General features: G+C 41.5%; 1 protein-coding gene and 1 pseudogene across 1 annotated transcript in view; both read left to right on the top strand.

Annotated features, from left to right (window-relative positions):
- SEMA5A (semaphorin 5A) overlaps positions 1-17,660 on the top strand; it is a 466,526-nt gene that overhangs the window by 368,576 nt on the left and 80,290 nt on the right. Inside the window, exon 13 of the mRNA XM_034998860.1 lies at positions 10,561-10,678. Within this exon, the coding sequence (XP_034854751.1) occupies positions 10,561-10,678 (118 nt within the window). The remainder of the gene's footprint in view (positions 1-10,560; positions 10,679-17,660) is intronic.
- Positions 3,433-4,805, top strand: LOC118006271 (annotated as a pseudogene).

Here is a 17,660-nt window from a genome sequence, read left to right as displayed (position 1 = left end):
AGGAAGGAAGGAAGGAAGGAAGGAAGGAAGGAAGGAAGGAAGGAAGGAAGGAAGGAAGAAAGAAAAGAGAGAGAGAAAGGAGAAGAGAGAAAAGAGGAAAAATTCAAATAGCTCTTGTATATGTGCTTTGCCTTCTTTGTCGAGATATACTTCATGTTGCCTCTGGACCAGTCAGTCTGGACCTATCAAGAATTTGCTTTTCTGCCTTTAAAGCATTTCACTTTCTCTGAGAGGTACAGGGCCAGACTGTGCTCCTTGTATTATATTATGTACCTGGCTTTGGTCTGTCTGGCAAATAAATTTTCTGGCAGTTTGTGAGACTCTACCCTGACTGCATTCTGTCAACAAGGCTCCATTCAGTTGGTGGGAGCATCTGTCAGTGGGTATTCAGTAATTCCCTGTCCCAAGTCCCTCATTGTATCATGTATTTATCCATCCAAGAGAGGCTGAGATTCAGGCAACTGATGGAGGGAGATTGGACAGGGCCAGGTGTGGGGAGAGCCAAGTGCTTACCCTCCTTGGTGCTGTCACCAGATTGGGGAGGGGCACCAGGGACTCCAAATGCCAGGTAGATGCCACCCTTACCATAACTACTCTGCTGACGCAGCCAGAATTCTTCCCTTGGGCTTGGCTGTGCTCTCAAAGGCGGGTTCTCTGGCATTGGCATTTAAGCTTCATGACTCACTCATGGCTAACCTGTTGAGTTGGGTGAATTATAAGGAGTCAGAGTAATATAAATGTTTTCTTTGGACTTACTGTCCTCTAAAGTTTTGTGTAAGACTTAAGATGTATTACTTGACTCCTTGTGTATTCTTCAAGTATAACTGACAACTCTTCATATTCTCCTGTGTTTTCTGATTCTGCCCATTAAACCCTCATCTACTCATCCACAAAAGGGTTTCCCTTGAAGAAATGTGAGTTGGGCAGAGAGTAATTGTGTCTTAACTTTTCTCTGATTGGCAGGGGAGGAGAGGAGACTATGGACATTCCATTGCCTCTATTTTGTAGAGTAGAGAACATAGAATACCAGCAGTGCAGGCTTTTTCCTGAATGAAGTGACCAGGGATTCTTTTCTTTCCTTCTTGGGCACTTGGATGCAGCGTTTTCTGGTCCTTTCTCGCAGCAATTACTTCATCATCCCTGAGCTGTGAAGGGCTCATGTTGAGTCACTGATATTCCCTGTGTCTTCTTTGTCCTGGTTTTGATCCCTGAGAACAAAACTGCCTTCCTTGGAGAGTTTCATCCTGGGGGCAGACTTGCCCTCTCCAGAGAGACAGTATGTTTGTTAAAAGACAAATTTCACGATGATTGAGATCCACTGGGAGGGTAAGATAAGCAGCTCAGTGTTCTGTGTGTGACAAGTGTGGGAAGTGGGATTGTCTGTGTCATGTCAGAAACCAAAGCTGATGTCCCAAGTTGATCACAATTGCTAGATTCCAGAGAGCGCTTTTCTTTTGCTTATATCAAATACTCTCTACTCTTTTAACTATTTCTTTTTTACTATCAATTTTCCCAAAATGCTTCATAATATGTGTGTCAGTCTTGTTCAGTTTTAAAACAGATTTTTCAGGAAAATTTGAGTGATATATCCACCTAATAAGATTTTAATGAAAAAACACTTGCTTAGTATTACTGGCAATACATATCAAATATTCTAATTGAATATTAAAAGCAAATTTAAATATAAAAAATCCTCATTGTATTTAATCAGTGTCATTTAATGATAAGCCAGTAGTGAATAGTTTTTAATGTATTAAAGTTAGCGACTAATTGAAATTCTAGATCACTCATTTCATCTACAAATCATAACATGTAACGTGAATTACTATTAAATGCCTTTAGCAAGTGATGCATAATGAGTATAAACATGTATTTTTACTAGTAATTATATCTTTGTTTACTTGGCATGTGTCCTAAATTTAAAAATGCCATTACATTGTAGCTGTATCTTGGTTTTTCTTGGGAATTATAAATTAATCTTCTAGTAGATTTCACAACTTGATACATGCTGTCCACCACCACCAAATTTTTCTTGCCTAAGCAAAACTCCCAACATTTTATTCACACCGGTATGCTTCCTAAGAATCTTAAGGAAACCTCAGCCAGCCATGCTGCTCTGCTCATCATCCTGATCATGCCTCAGGCACATGACTCTCTCATCCTTCCTGGGGCCTTCATGACCAGGATGCTCCTCTCACTCAGCTAAACTCCCAATTTCATTCAGAAGCCAGCTTACACATGGCATCTTCCTTGGAACCCTTCTGGTCTACCTCTCTCTCCTCTGACTCCTGTCACACCATTGTCTGAGCTTCTCACTTATGAGAAGCCCTCCTTATGTTGGCAGGCAACGTTCATGAACATATTCTTCCTCCCTCACAAGACTGAAAGTTCATTCCTGGTCTTGGTATCTTCAACACATGGCATCCTGCCAGGTAGTCCAAAACATCATTGTGAATCTATCCAAACGTGCAGTTAAAATAATTCGCACCACTTAATAGAATGCACTGTGGTCTGTCACATTGCCTCCTTAAACAAAGAACCCATGGCAGTTTCGTGGGAGCAGAAACTGAAGAAAATACACGTTTCAGGTGGATTCACCGACTAAAGGATGTGTGGATGTCTTACAATGCATTCCTCAAGCACTTTACTGTCTCATTAGAATTTTTTCAGTCTTATTTCTTGTAAGACAGTGTTTTTAATGCAAATCTTAAAATAAAAGCAGATTCTGAAGTATAGAGTGACATTGGTCATTAGGAATAAGACATGTCAGATCATGTTGGGAATTAAGGCAAAGATCATTCATGAACAGAAATACGTCTATCCCACTACTATCATGATGATAGTAGAAATATGTTAAGTAAATAGACACATAGTTTTTGCACAGTATTTTAAAGTTTACAGCACTTATTAGGAAACTCTAAATCTTGAACTGGGCTCCAGGGCTCTGCCCATTCCTCTTCAAGCTTCAACCAGAGTCTGGCCACCATTTATCTCATCCTTTAAACTCCCCAAGTTCCCTCCTACCTAAGTGCCCTCCTCATGTCCATCTTGCTACCAAATGTTCTGTTTTTCCTAAGCCATGTCAAATGGATCACTTCTCTTTATCTCACTGATCCCAGTTTAAATGCTGCTCCCTGGGTATTTCCTGACCCCAGACTCATCCATCCAAACAGGGTTTCCCTCTTTGGGTTATTCCTTTGGAAATGGTTATTGCTATTGATCAGTGTTTATTTCCTTTGCTAAAGGGTAGATTCTTTGGGTACAGTGCCTGTATCTGCTTTGCTGTTCATGGCACCCCCACTGTTTTCAGTTTAGTTCATGGCAGTGCTCCTAAGTATGCCCTGAATGAATGAATGATTGAAAAACTTAAAATCCCATGTTTAATGAATGCATTTTTTTAATATGGCAAAAATTCTTAAGATCAAAAATAAGCTGATTTAGAAAGCGGCGGGAAGTTCGTACAGTGCAGAAGGCGACACATCTCCGGTTCGGGTGAAGATGCCTCGTGTAAAGGCAGCTCAGGCTGGAAGACAGGGCCCTGGGAAGAGACGACTTGCAGAACACTTTGCAGCTGGGGAGATAATCACTGATATGACGGAGAAGGAGTGGAAACTAGGATCGCCCATTGGCCAGGGTGGCTTCGGTTGTATATATCTTGCTGATATGAATTCTTCAAAATCGGTGGGAAGCAATGCACCCTGTGTTGTAAAAATTGTGCCCAGTGACAATGGACCTCTGTTTACTGAACTGAAGTTCTACCACGAGCTGCCAAACCAGAGCAAATTCAGAAGTGGATTCGCACCCATAAACTGAAGTACCTGGGTGTTCCTAAGTATTGGGGGTCTGGCCTACATGATAAAAATGGAAAAAGTTACAGGTTTATGATAATGGATCGCTTTGGGAGTGACCTTCAGAAAACACATGAAGCAAATGCCAGAAGGTTTTCTCGGAAAACTGTCTTGCAGCAAAGCTTGAGAATTCTGGATATTCTGGAATATATTCACGAGCATGAGTATGTACATGGAGATATCAAGGCCTCAAATCTTCTTTGAGCTACAAGAATCCTGACCAGGTGTACTTGGTAGATTATGGCCTTGCTTACCGGTATTGCCCAGAGGAATTCATAAAGAATACAAAGAAGACCCCAAAAGATGTCATGATGGCATTATTGAATTCACCAGCATCGATGCGCACAATGGTGTCACCCCGTCAAGACGTGGTGATTTGGAAATCCTTGGTTATTGCATGATCCAGTGGCTTAGTGGCCATCTTCCTTGGGAGGATAATTTGAAAGACCCTAACTATGTTAGAGATTCCAAAATTAGATACAGAGAAAATATTGCAGATTTCATGGACAAATGTTCTCCTGAGAGAAACAAGCCAGATGAGATTGCTAAATACATGGAAACTGAAATTACTGGACTGTGCCGAGAAGCCTCTTTATCAGAACTTACGAGACACTCTTTCGCAAGGACTGAGAGCTATAGGAAGCAAGCATGATGGCAAGTTGGACCTCAGCCTCGTGGAGAACGGAGGCTTGAGAACAAAGTCAATAATGAAGTGCAAGAAAGGAATTGAGGAGAGCACCAAATCCAGTGTTGAAGATATGGAATGCTCAGATACACAGACAGAAGAGGCCACAAAAACCCGTTCGAAAACCAGAAAGAGAGTCCAGAAGTAAATCAAATGCTTTCAACGGACTTTTCTTTTCTTCCTGTCATTTGACTTTTTCCTCTTTTTCTATTTTAAATGTTATATTTTCATGTGAGTCTTTGAGGATGGGGCTAACCGTGAAATACTATGTCTTTGAAAAATATAAACTTTTTTATTAAGTAAAAAAAAAAATAAGCTGATTTAATGACAATTAGTGTAACAAACAAGTCAGATAAAGTCATTGACACTTAGATTATCTAACATGCAAGGGGGTAGTCAGTAATTAGCTCCAGCTGTCTAGAAATACAGTGAAAAGATTGTAATGAACACACCTCTTTTCCCTATTACTCAAATTAGGAAATAGCATAGCTGTAAACCTTAAAATTTAAAGGAAGCATCTAGTTAAACATTAATACTACTGACCTGGAAAAGGGAGAGTAGTTTATTCTTCTTCTAGAATTAAGGCCCGTCTCTAAATAGACTTTTAGCTGTAAAGCATATTCTCAAGAAATGTGTTTTTAAATTAAACTTTCATATTCTGACCAACATATTTTCTGAATTCAGATACTTTCAAATACCAAGGCAATAGATCAAATGAGAATAATCTAAGGTTATTAACAAAATGGGGAAAATTTTTTATTAAAAAGATTCATCATACAAAGAAAAACATTTTCAAAGGGCAATGAAGAAAAGCCTCTTTCACAATGGCCACATTAATAAGACATCTGTGATTTTCCACGCGGTCTCTTTAAAAGACCCACCTTCCCAGAGCAATAAGTTATGATGATTGGTTTTTCTTAGCGTAAAGGTAGGGCTCATCAGAATTTTGCCATGGCCTGAAATATTTTGACTGAGGAAAACATATTTATCTATAAATGGAATTTTTAATGAATGGGCATTTGTGCCTGTAAAGAACTTTTAATAGTTCAAGGGATAAGTAGAATGTTAAGAATGTGCGAAGCCCTCAACATTATGGGAAGAGAGAGGTGTTTTTACAAGCAGCTTTTCATTGAAAACAGCTTATATCCTGTGTGTCCTGTGTAACCCTGTGGCATTATTTCAGTCCTGCAGGAAGATTTGCAAAGAGAAGCCAGGAGCAAAGGGAGGGGGCTGGTGGAATTTTCCTGTTTCTTTGGAATTTTAATTTTGTCTAATGGTCATGTTGCTTTAATAACAAACATTAAAAGGAGTTTAGGCCTTTTGAATCATTTTGCAAGTGTTGCTTTGTCCTGTTTGCTCACCCATGTGAAAATGGCATCATGCTCAGTGAGGATTCCCACGTGTGATATACGCTGTGGAATGAATGTGGCCAGTTGGTTCAGTAAGACACGGACAGTGTGGGTCAGATCGCCACTGTCACAGCCAAGGGAGGTCACAGCAGGAAGCAGAAGGGTTCTTAGTTCTCACTGCGCCCAGATCTGTCTCCCAGTTGAGGGGTCTTCAGATTTCCAGAAACTTCCTACAGAACAACATCTGCACAGGGACGATTTGCTGACCCTGAGCTTAGTGACAATATGTGAAATATCTTATTTTGTGGATACAAAAACGCACACTTTCCTGTCTTACACAGTCACTGGTTTATTTTCATCTTGCTTATCCCCTAAAAAAAAAGTTATTAAATCAATTGTGTGTCTTAAAAATGATTAATTCTTGGGCGCCTGGGTGGCTCAGTTGGTTAAGCGACTGCCTTCGGCTCCGGTCATGATCCTGGAGTTCTGGGATCGAGTCCCGCATCGGGCTCCCTGCTCAGCGAGGAGCCTGCTTCTCCCTCTGACCCTCCTCCCTCTCATGCTCTCTGTCTCTCATTCTCTCTCTCGCAAATAAATAAAATCTTAAAAAAAAAAAAATGATTAATTCTTAAAATTGAGAAATGTGGAATATGCTTTATGTACTGTAAGTACAGGCCAAATTCTACTCTATGGAACTGATCATTGAAATGAATTTTTATTTAAAAGTAAGTTATGAAAAAAATTATATTCCCAAACTTCAAGAACTAGAGATTTTCAAACGCTGATGCTCACACTTTGTGTTGTAAACTTGTATTTAAAAAAGATGTTGTCTGAAATTGGTAGAAAAAGGTAAAAGAAACCTTGCACAGCTTCCTTGTTGTTGTCCCAGATCTGCTTGTGTTGGTATGAGGATTGAGAAGTTTAGGTTTAAAAATATATATACATGTTTGTTTGTTTGTTTGCTTGTTTGTTTTAATTCAACAAGTGGAGGGAGGAAAGGAGAGTTGCTAGAAATACATTTCACATGGATCACAGACAGGGAGGCAAATGAAATGATACTATAAAAGATCAGAAGGAATTCTGCATAAATGTTTTTATGATTTTTAAGTGTGGAAGCTCTTTCAAAATATGGCACAAAGTTCAGACGCTGTGAAGGAAAAGATCCATAAACTTTACTGCATAAAAATTTAAAACATTGGTATCTCAGGAAAAATATTTAATGACACGTAGGATAAAAGTATTGGAAACATTATTGACAGAAGGTTAATTTTCTAATACAGAAATTTTCACTTGCAATGACTACATAAAAACAGTGAAGCCAGTTAATCAAAAAGAAGCAAAAAGCAGGAATTGGTTACAAATAGGAAATTTACAGGAACGGAAATATGGATACTCCATCAATGCGTGCGTGCGCGCACACACACACACAGACACACTAAATTTTCATCTCACAGCTGAACAAATAGAACAGAGAACTAGAAGAGTATTTTTATCTATCAGAAAGGGCAAAGTTAAAAAAAAAAAGTAGCATTCAGCATGAAATAGGGGAGAGGAGAAAGAGTTACCCTCCAAACTGTTGATTGGTACAAAATCATTAATACCTATAACTTCTACCTCGTCAACACAATGTATGCTTAACTAATGAATCACTGAACACTACATCAAAAACTAACTATGTACTATACAGTGGCTAACTGAACATAATAAAAAAAAGAAGTTTATCATGTAGAAAATACGTACAAAGGTGTGCATTACAGCCTTGCTTCTAAAGGAGTTAAATAAATGTTGGTTCTTCTAGGTAACAGAATACTATACAGCCATATAAGGAATCAGGTAGAGCTATTTATACTGATAAGAAAAAATGTCACAATATATTTTTATGTGTAAAAAGCAAAACAGGAGGCTGTGTGTACAGTCCGTTTGCATGTGTTATATCTAACTGTACTTATTAAAAACAACAAAAATATATATGTGTATATAGACATATCTATGCATAAATACTGTTTTGTGCAAAGAAAATATCCCCCAAACAAATGAATGTGTGAATAGTACCTACTTCTGGGGAAGGAAAACATGTACTTTGTCTGTTATAACTGTTTCGTTTGATTTTTCACATGCAGTTATTATATGCCTAGTAAGGTAATTCAGCAAGAGGCCCTTAGACTGGGGTGGCCCTAAAGCCTTGGTAGCCGACCTAAGCCGACCAAAACCAAAGCCAGAGTCTGGGATTCAAGTCCGCGCTTGAATCTGGGAAAGTGAAGCTTTGGAAGGACCAGTCCCAGTCAACCAGGCTTTCCCAAATAAGGCCACCAGTTAAGCTGTAGCCAATCAAATAATTTCCTTGGTTTGCTTCCAAGTCTTCTCTGTAAACTTCTGTCCCTTAGCTTCTGTTAGGGGAGCCTCCTAAGCACTTCAGATTTGGTGCTACCAGATTATTCAAAATTTTAATGTGCCTCAGTTTACCTTTAACATGTGCACGGTCACTTACCAACAAGTTCTAATGAGGCTATGGTGACAGGCAACTAACTGTTCTATGTCCCTCTCCACCCAACCTAGTCCTGCTGGGAGAAGAGCCAGTTTTAACCATCTCCTTTTGAACTTCTTTGGGTGGTAAATTAATAAGAATTCCATAGTAACAATAAATAATAGTTTTATACCATTATTGCTTGATTTATTGTCTTTAGAGCTATCTTCCTCTACTGTGGGACTTCAAGTTCATCTTTCTCTGCTTGGGTTTCTGCATTTTAAAGTGACTAATTTATTTCATTTAAAATAAATGCAGGAGCTAATCGAGGGATTATATTTGTAAGGTTCTGTGAGGTTGGAATGAGCTGACAGAGGCCAGGTTCTTAGAACAGTGCTTGATATGTGGTAATCACATTTGGTATGTTAATTAGGATTATTTTGTATCATTAATATTAACAATTTAATATTACTTATACTACCCCCTCGGCCCATGTTTGATAGTTAGGCCATGATTTCTAGACCTGCTCTTGGTTAACTGGTAACCCTCTCCCAGATTCTCCCAGCCCGAAGGGGCCCCTTACCTCTAAGAAAATGTTAGCACTTTTGTGCTGTACTAGCCTGCCTTTCTTCTCTCTCGTTTCCTACATGTCTGACCTCTTGGCCCCTTCAGAGAGAGAATTCTCAGGTGTTCAATGCCGTGTTTGCCTGTGGGGTCATCTTTTGTAGAATTTTGGCTGAATCACTGTCACTCTGCCTACTTCCCTCCACCCTCGAACACCTTCTCTTGTATTGATAACATAGGGGCCAAAATCTTCATCTAATGATACCCCTTTGGTGTATGAACTCTTTCATGGGGACAAAGCCAAAATAAAGTATCCACCATCTGTAATACTTCTGAAATAATGTATTGAATATTGCAGTTGGAGCTATATTAAGTTACTATTAAATTGAAATTTTTAATTCATTTTTAAGCTACGGTACCCAAAAGGAAGACTTCCCTATTTTATTAAATTCAAACTAACCATGTTGAAGGGTTTGGGGTGTATTTGCTTGTCAGGCCAATTTCTTAACTCTTCCGTGCCTCAGTTTTCTTATCAATAAAGTAAAAATAATACTACCTCCCTCATTAGAGTCAAGTGTCTAAATGATACAATAAATTGATATATTACAGTAGGTGTTCAGCAAATAACATGTTATTAAGGTGATGATGATAGTGGTGGTGGAGGTGATGGTGGTAATGATGGTGATGGTAGAGATGGTGGTGATGATGATGGTGATGGTGGTGATGATGGTGATGGTGGTCATGGTGATGGTGATGATAATGTGGTAGAGATGGTGATGATGGTGATGGTGGTGATGATGATGATGATGGTGGTGATGATGATGGTGGTGATGATGGTGGTGGTGGTGGTGATGGTGATGGTGGTGATGATGGTAGTGGTGGTGATGGTGGTAGAGATGGTGGTGATGATGATGGTAATGGTGGTGATGATGGTGGTGGTGGTGATGATGATGGTGGTGATGATGATGATGATGGTGGTGGTGGTGGTGGTGATGGTGATGGTGGTGATGATGGTAGTGGTGGTGATGGTGGTAGAGATGGTGGTGATGATGATGGTGATGGTGGTGATGATGATGGTGGTGATGATGATGATGGTGGTGGTGGTGATGATGGTGGTGATGGTGATGGTGATGATGGTGGTGATGATGATGGTGATGGTGGTGATGATGGTGGTGGTGGTGGTGATGATGGTGGTGGTGGTGGTGGTGGTGGTGGTGATGGTGATGATGATGATAAAGTGAAAATAATAATGCATCTTATAAAAGTTGTCTGAAAGATACAACAGGTTTTCAGCAAATACTACCTGTTGCTAAGGGGATGGACGTGGTGGTGGTGTCGATGATAGTGATGATGATGGTGGTGGTGATAACAACGTTTAGTGTTTTTGAGCATGACACCGAAAGGCTCATGTTGGCACAGACAGTCCTTTAGTCATCTTAGGAAAAATAGAGATATTTGAACCACAGTTAATTGATTTCATTAGATACTTACGGATGCATGCATACAGTGTCCTCTAGTATGCAAGCTAAAACTTGGTTTCTCCTAACTAGTTCCCATGTCAATTCATCAGGGCCAGACTCGCCTAAGCTCGCGTCTGTTGTAGCGTGGGTAAGGCTGCCTCTCTGTTGACCTTTGGGTGTGTGTTTGCAGTTCCTGCATTGGGGCCCAGGACCCTTACTGTGGCTGGGACATGGTGATGAAGAAATGCACGAGCCTGGAGGAGAGCCTGAGCATGACGCAGTGGGAGCAGAGCACCTCCACCTGTCCAGTAAGTGTGCATGTCCTCCAGCCTCAGAAAGCACTGTCAGTGGGAACCCAGCTGTCCTAAATCCTAACCCATGTCCTGCTCGTGCATCTGGAACCTTCCTTGCAAACCCAGTCTGTGCTCTCTCAACTCGTTCCGCTCTGAGCTTTTGCTAGAGCCACACAGGATGTTGCCATAAGGTTTTTGTCTGCTTTGAAGAAACACATCTTAAGAGAAAACACTGCTGATTTGCAAATGGGGTGTAATTTCTCTGTTTCATTCTTGGGTTTTCTCTCCAGAGATTGGTGTGGACTCTTTTGCCCTTTTTAGCATTAATAAAATAATGACTTCCACACCCATCCCTTTCCCATGGGAGCTATAATTCTAGAAACTGAGATAAGTAGAGCTTTTAAAAGAATAAAATAAAGGATATTCCTATTGGGCCCCCTGTGGGACAGTCTCCTGGATCCTGCTCAGGGTCACGGGAAGGCCTCGGAGACAGACCATGACGGCCATTCCCACTGTGAACCCACAGAATGAAGAGACTCACTTCCGCTTGGAGCCGGTTCTCTGAATCTAGGAAAACAGTTTCCTTTGCCCGTTTATTTGTTTGAGGCCCCACTTGTAGGAGCCAGCTTATTTGTTTTCCTTTGTTTTTAGAACTCTTAATGCGTTGGACTCAAACTCTTTTTTCTGTCCTCAGACCATATGAGCAATAGCTGTTAACCTCCATGTATTTGAAAACTGATTGAGTCGCTGTGCTGTCACGTAGGTTCTGATCTCTGTGACTGTCAGTGCTCGCTCACCTCTGCAGGGGAGAGCTGGGAAAGAAGCAGCACGTTCTGTTACTTGAGATCCGCCCTCTCCCAGCAGAACAGCCCGTGCCATCCGGGCGGTCACTCTGGTTCCTATCAAGGAACCTGCTCTTTTCATTACCTAACCACATGCTCATGAAGCCTGTCCTTCAGCTTGTAAGGGGAACATCAGGCAACGTGACATGAGGAAGGCCAGGGTTAGTAAAACCAGCATCGTCTCCCAAAGGTGGGCACGAGATCGAAGCTTTTTACCGCAAAGGTGTGAGGTCAGCGCATCCGGGCTCTGAGCAGAGCTTTACAATGGGGTTTGCTGCTGGTCCTCTGGGTTATGGAGCTTCAGCTCTCTGAGTTTAGTTTAGAAGCAAGGTTTTCTTCAGTGTTTCTTGAAATTGATTAGAAAAATGCCAGTGTTTGTGCCAAGTTCTCTCTCATTTCTGAAAATACTTTAAAAGCATGTTCACCTTAAATCTTTGCATCTAGAGAAAACATAAATGTAGCTCTAAATTACGGGCATGTACTTTCGAAGAAATCAGCACCATCTTCTCGTATATGTTTGACCTTGCATTTTTAATGTCAAAAAGGGCAGAAGAATATAATAACAGTTCTTCTTAAGCAGTAAGGCCATCAGTCTACGACCCGTGGTTTTGTGGATATCTGAGACATCTGCTTGTAAGATATCTAGTTGTAAAAAGATAAACTGAGGCATGTTAAAAATCTTTTTTTTTTTTTTTTAAGATTTTATTTATTTATTTGACAGAGAGAGACACACCAAGAGAGGGAACACAAGCAAGGGGAGTGGGAGAGGGAGAAGCAGGCTTCCCGCGGAGCAGAGAGCCCGATGCGGGGCTTGATCCCCAGACCCTGGGATCATGACCTGAGCCGAAGGCAGACGCTTAACGACTGAGCCACCCAGGCGCCCCGAGGCATGTTAAAAATCTTAAGAGTTTATTTGAACAAAAATCAGTTCCAATCAGGCAGCATCCAATCTAGCAAATGGAAAGGAGCTCTGAGGAGCTGCACAAAATCAAACACTTTCATAGACAGGAGTAAGTGGGAACAAAGAAGTTATAGTAGGCAAAAAAGCAGGTTGGTTATTGCAAAGTTACTTTCCTTAGCGGATGACGGGTCTGTCAGGCAGATGACCTAACTAGTGCTAATCAGGAATTTCCTGATTGGTTTAAGATTCCTTTTCTAGAAGAACCAAAACTGTAATTAAGTCAAGTCTCAGTTTGGTGACATGGGCTTATTGGCATAAGAAGCTCCATTTTGAGTCTGTAGGTTTTTGTTGTTGTTTTAGATCTATTTATTTGAGAGAGAGAGAGAGAGAGAGAGAGAGAGAAAGAAAGCAAGCATGAGTGGGGGGAGAGGCAGAAGAAGAGAATCTTCAAGCTGACTCCCTGCTGAGCTTGGAGCCTGATGCCTCTGGATCTCACATCCCATGAGATCATGACCTGAGCCAAAACCAAGAGTCAGACACTTAACCAACTGAGCCACCCAGCGCCCCTGCAGTTTTGTTTTTTAGCAACTATATCAATTGTGTATCTTTTTCCAAAAATCTGTCTCTTAGAAAGAAATGAGCTCAATGAAAATTATTAGCATTATTACAGAGCTGTCTTAGAAAGGTATTTTTAAAAGCTATTAAAATATAATTTTGCTTCCATGTTATTTTTTTATTTTGACTAAAATAGAAGAAAGGTTTGATTTTTATTGGCCAAATCTACTGCATTTCATCATTTCTGATATGCCATTGTTGTTTTATAAGGACAAAATATGCTGCCGTAGATTGCAAGATGCAAACTGATTTCAGAGATGTAAACTATATGTAAGTATACATACATGTACATATACATGTATAGTGAAAAATCCTATAATCAGTTAAATAATTTTCTTTACCTACATATCTTTATCCAAAGGAAATTAAGCTTTATAAGCTGAGGGATTTTTGAATGAGACCAGAGCATCTTATCTCCAATGTAGAAGTGAAAGTTTAATAATGAAAGTGTAGATGCTACCATGTGGAGCTCAGTGGGAGTTAGGCAAACATGGGGTACAATGAGGGTAAAGCAGACTCTGTGGGAACCTACCAAGTAAGTGTTCATGAACTTCAGACCAGTGATGTAGCACAACCCAGTCCCCCAAAGTCAGTGCTGCAGTCGGAATCCAGGCAGATCCTCCGCTGTCTGGAGAGTTCCACTTGGTGATGGACCCCTGGAAACCCTCCCAGGGACTTAGTGCCCAAGAATACCTATTTTCCACTAAACGATTCCTGTTTTAAAATGTTTGTGGATTTCTATCGTCCAGGAGACAGGGCAATAGTTGACTGATGTATAGATTAACGTTCTGGTGGCTTATGCAATTGTAATTGAACACATTCTCTGTTTAAGAGATTTGAAGTACTCGAGCAAGATCTGAATTTACAGGTCTAGAAGGGATTTGAATATTATTTATGTCCTGCATAACTTGCAGTGTTGCTTTACAAGGATAGCATTGTCTTAAGAATCTCCCTGGGCTTTACTGGTTCCCGAATACCATCCACATCCTTGGCAGGTGCGTGATCCCCAGTGTACTGTCTCGTACAATGGCTCCCTGTTCCAAAATACGTCATGCAACAACTAGGAAGATACGTATACTTCACAAACACCTCGATGTCTTGCAATAACTGGCTCTTTCCCAGGACGTTGTTTAAGTAGCACCTTTGCGGTGAAACGATACTTTGGCAATGACTGAGCCCAGAGCCCTCCATTTAGATAGCGGCACCATGGAGCACGGTCTAAAGGGTTTATAGAAGATTCTAAAACTACACTGGGAAAGAAATTGGGACTTAAATCCAGTGCTTCTGACATTATCCCCAATCTACAAGATAGTGACATTTCCAGCTGCCAACCTCTCCCCAGAGCAGTGACTGATGGGTGCACCCACCAATAGGTGACCCCATGGTCACCTTGCATATTATGCTCAGATAGCAGGTTAGACATTTCCGAATTTTGTACTGAAATCTACTGTAAAAGAAGGAAGAGGGAGCTGAGGTTAATTGTGTGTCTACACCATGTGGTGAGTGCAGTGTTAGGCCATTTCAATGGATTATCTCATTTAATGTCATGATCACCCTGGGGATAGGCATTAGTGCTCCCATTTTAAAGACTGCCCCTATTTGCCCATCCTGTCATAGCCCATAGTGCTCCCGCTTACTCCTCTTCAAAGGTGCTAGCTTTCCCTTGTGCAGTTCACTCATGGAGAGAGATTTAGGGATATTACACTGTTACTGTAATATGAGACAGTCCTTTCCAAGGAGCACATCCAATATGCTGTTGTGTTACAATCACTGACCAAAAGGTCATGAACTTTGAAAATAAATGAAGATCTTTTGACTTCTGAAAAAACATCCCAGCAGAAGATAGAAGACTTTGATTTAACTATGAGGATAATAGTTGGAGTACAGAAGAACTTCCAGATATACTCCAGGGATCTCTGTACCTATCGAATGCATCTACATCCTTGGTTACTTGGGAATTAATGAATTGAACACAAGTGAATCAAATGTAGGATTATAGATTATGCTTGTTAATAAGAATTGAATCTTCCTTAGCTAGCACTTGGGAACCCATTATTTCCTAGGCGAAGGGAACTTTGCTATTATAACAATTAGGGATAAAATTGTATGGTGCTGGTTTCCATGAGACTCTCATCAGGGAAGGATCTGTGAATCACATTATGGAATGAAGTGGCTGAGATCACAGGCTCTGGATTAGCTTGTTTAGACTGATTCTTGGGTCTTTCACAACCAGTGAGACTCTGAGTAAATTGAGCCTCATCTGAACCTCAATTTGCCTATCTGTGAAATGGGATGTAGGTACCACGAACATTGTGAACATTGAAGAGTTAAGACATCGAAATCCCGCATCGCAGTGCCTGGCATACACTAAACTACCTATCTGTGAATATATTGTAGATAGCTTTATTTCTGATTTCTAAGGAACACTAACAAAATATAAAAATACTTACTCATGTGGGAAAGGGGAATAATAGAAACCTACCCCATTACTCACAGATCTGTTCCCTAGGCAGATTCTCAAACTAATATATTCAGCGTCAAAAGGAGGGTGTAATTAAATGCGATGAGAGTTTGACTGCCCACGTCCTTTTCTGCATGTTGCAAGTTCTTCTTGCTCTGAAAGTTAATGGAACCGACTGCAATGGTCCTGGGTAGAAAATACTGCCCCTCAAAGTCTGCAGTTACCCCGCCCCTGGCCAAAACAGAAAGCCCCCACTCTTACCCTGCAAATTGCAATCATGAAATACTCGTACTGACAAGTGCCCAGCATAGTTCCTTTTCTTTCCAGTGTTTTTATTGCAATAACTGTTCTATGCTTTTCTTTTTTTTAAGATTTTATTTATTTATTTGAGAGAGAGAGAGAGAGTGGGAGGGTCAGAGGGAGAAGCAGACTCCCCACTGAGCAGGGAGCCCAATGCAGGGCTCGATCCTGGGATTCTGGGATCATGACCTGAGCTGAAGGTAGACGCTTAACCAACTGAGCCACCCAGGCACCCCCTGTTCTATGTTTTTCTACCTCATTCCACAACATTCTTTCATTTATCATCACTTATTTCAGGTTCTTCCTCTTTTTCTCTGTCTTATTAGCTCATCTTTTGCTCATCCAGACATTTGGACAGAGAACATACATAGCATCTCTTTACCTAGAGACTATTATCTTACACCAGTGCCCAAAGGTTGCAGGGGGAGGATGTCTAGTGCAGTGGGTTCTTTCTTTCCCTGTGCGTTTTACTGAGATATCATGTCAGCACCACATGGGTGAAGGCATACAGCATCGTGACATCACTTGCCTAAACTGTGAAATGATCACCACAGTAAGTTCAGGTAACCCCCATCATCTCATGTAGATACCCCCCCAAAAGGTTTTTCTTTTCTTTGTGAAAAAAAGGATCTCCTCTCTTAGCAACTTTCAGAGGTCCCATCCAGCAATGTAAATGAACTCTAGCCCTCGTGTTGTCCATGAAAGCCCCAAGACTTATTTATCTTAGGACTGGAAGTTTGTACCTTTCGACCCGCTTCCTCCGGTTTCTCTCCCCCACCCCCATGTCTGTCTCTTTGTCTACCTGCCTGCTTCTCTCTCGTGCTCTTGGTGTTTCTCCTTGTCTCTGTCCTGTATTGAGTTCTTTTCTAACCACGCCACTGATAAATTTAGCTTGCGCGAAGTTCACTCGGCTGAGTTTGACCCATGACTGCGCAGTCTAAATATGTTTCTCTCATAAACTGTCCTCTTTCAACAATCTGGGTGATTTCTGTTTCCATCTCATTCATTTGTCATCATCGTGGTGTATTTCTCCTGGCCTCACCAATCTTCAGTTTCTCCACAGTCTGTCCTGTCAGGGGTTTCAGATTTCCTCAAAACCTCCTGTAGCTAAAGAGATCCTAAGAGTCTCCATGCGCATTTCCTTCCTGTGTTAGAGGAAAGAACAGATGCCAAGGGGGTTTGAGAGAATCTTCTTTGCCCCAATCCTCTGACCTGTCGCCATTCTGCCCTTTTTAAAGTTTCTGGTTAATATTGTGGGGATTCGTAAACCTTCAAAAATCACAGTAGCGCCCCCTCCCTACTTTACCCCTCATATCTTCACACAGAAGAGAGGTGGGGGGACCAGATGTCTCACAGAGCCTCTCCTGATAGTGCTCTGAGCTGGGCGGTCTTCATCCCCTCCCCATCCACTCTCTGCCCCATGGGCCTCACGTGCCCCACTTGGCTTGCCCCCCAGCCAGCCTTCCCTGTTGTATTGGGTTCAGACCACAGGAGACATGGGCGGGGAGCAGAGAGACTGGTGTCTTTCTTCTTGCCCTCCTCCAGCTTAGGCTGCAGCTCTCGCGGGGGCTTCCTGTCCCCGTGACAGCTCTGTCAGGCCGCCCTTCCCCAGGCGCTGCCCCTCACTCAGCCGCCATTACCTGACCTGTTCTCTGTCCCCAAAAGGCCTAAGATACAGGTTTGGATTTAAAGGCATGTGGGGCTTTGTTGGCTTGAGTTCCGTGTTCAGTCACAGTGAAGGCAACGGCTGAGCCTTCCCTGCACAAGAGCCCTTTGGGCCAGAGACGAGAGTGGGTGGAGGATAGATGTGGGAACCCCCAAGGGACAAGGTCTTTGCTGCTTGCAGGACACTTTCATGGGAGGAATTTGCTTGACTCT

The sequence above is a fragment of the Mirounga leonina genome, unplaced genomic scaffold, assembly GCF_011800145.1.
Source record: "Mirounga leonina isolate KUSES-001 unplaced genomic scaffold, KU_Mleo_1.0 Mir_95, whole genome shotgun sequence".
Classification (NCBI taxonomy): Eukaryota; Metazoa; Chordata; class Mammalia; order Carnivora; family Phocidae; genus Mirounga; species Mirounga leonina.
Note: the sequence above shows the minus strand (reverse complement) of the source record. Positions and strands in the feature narration are given on the sequence as shown.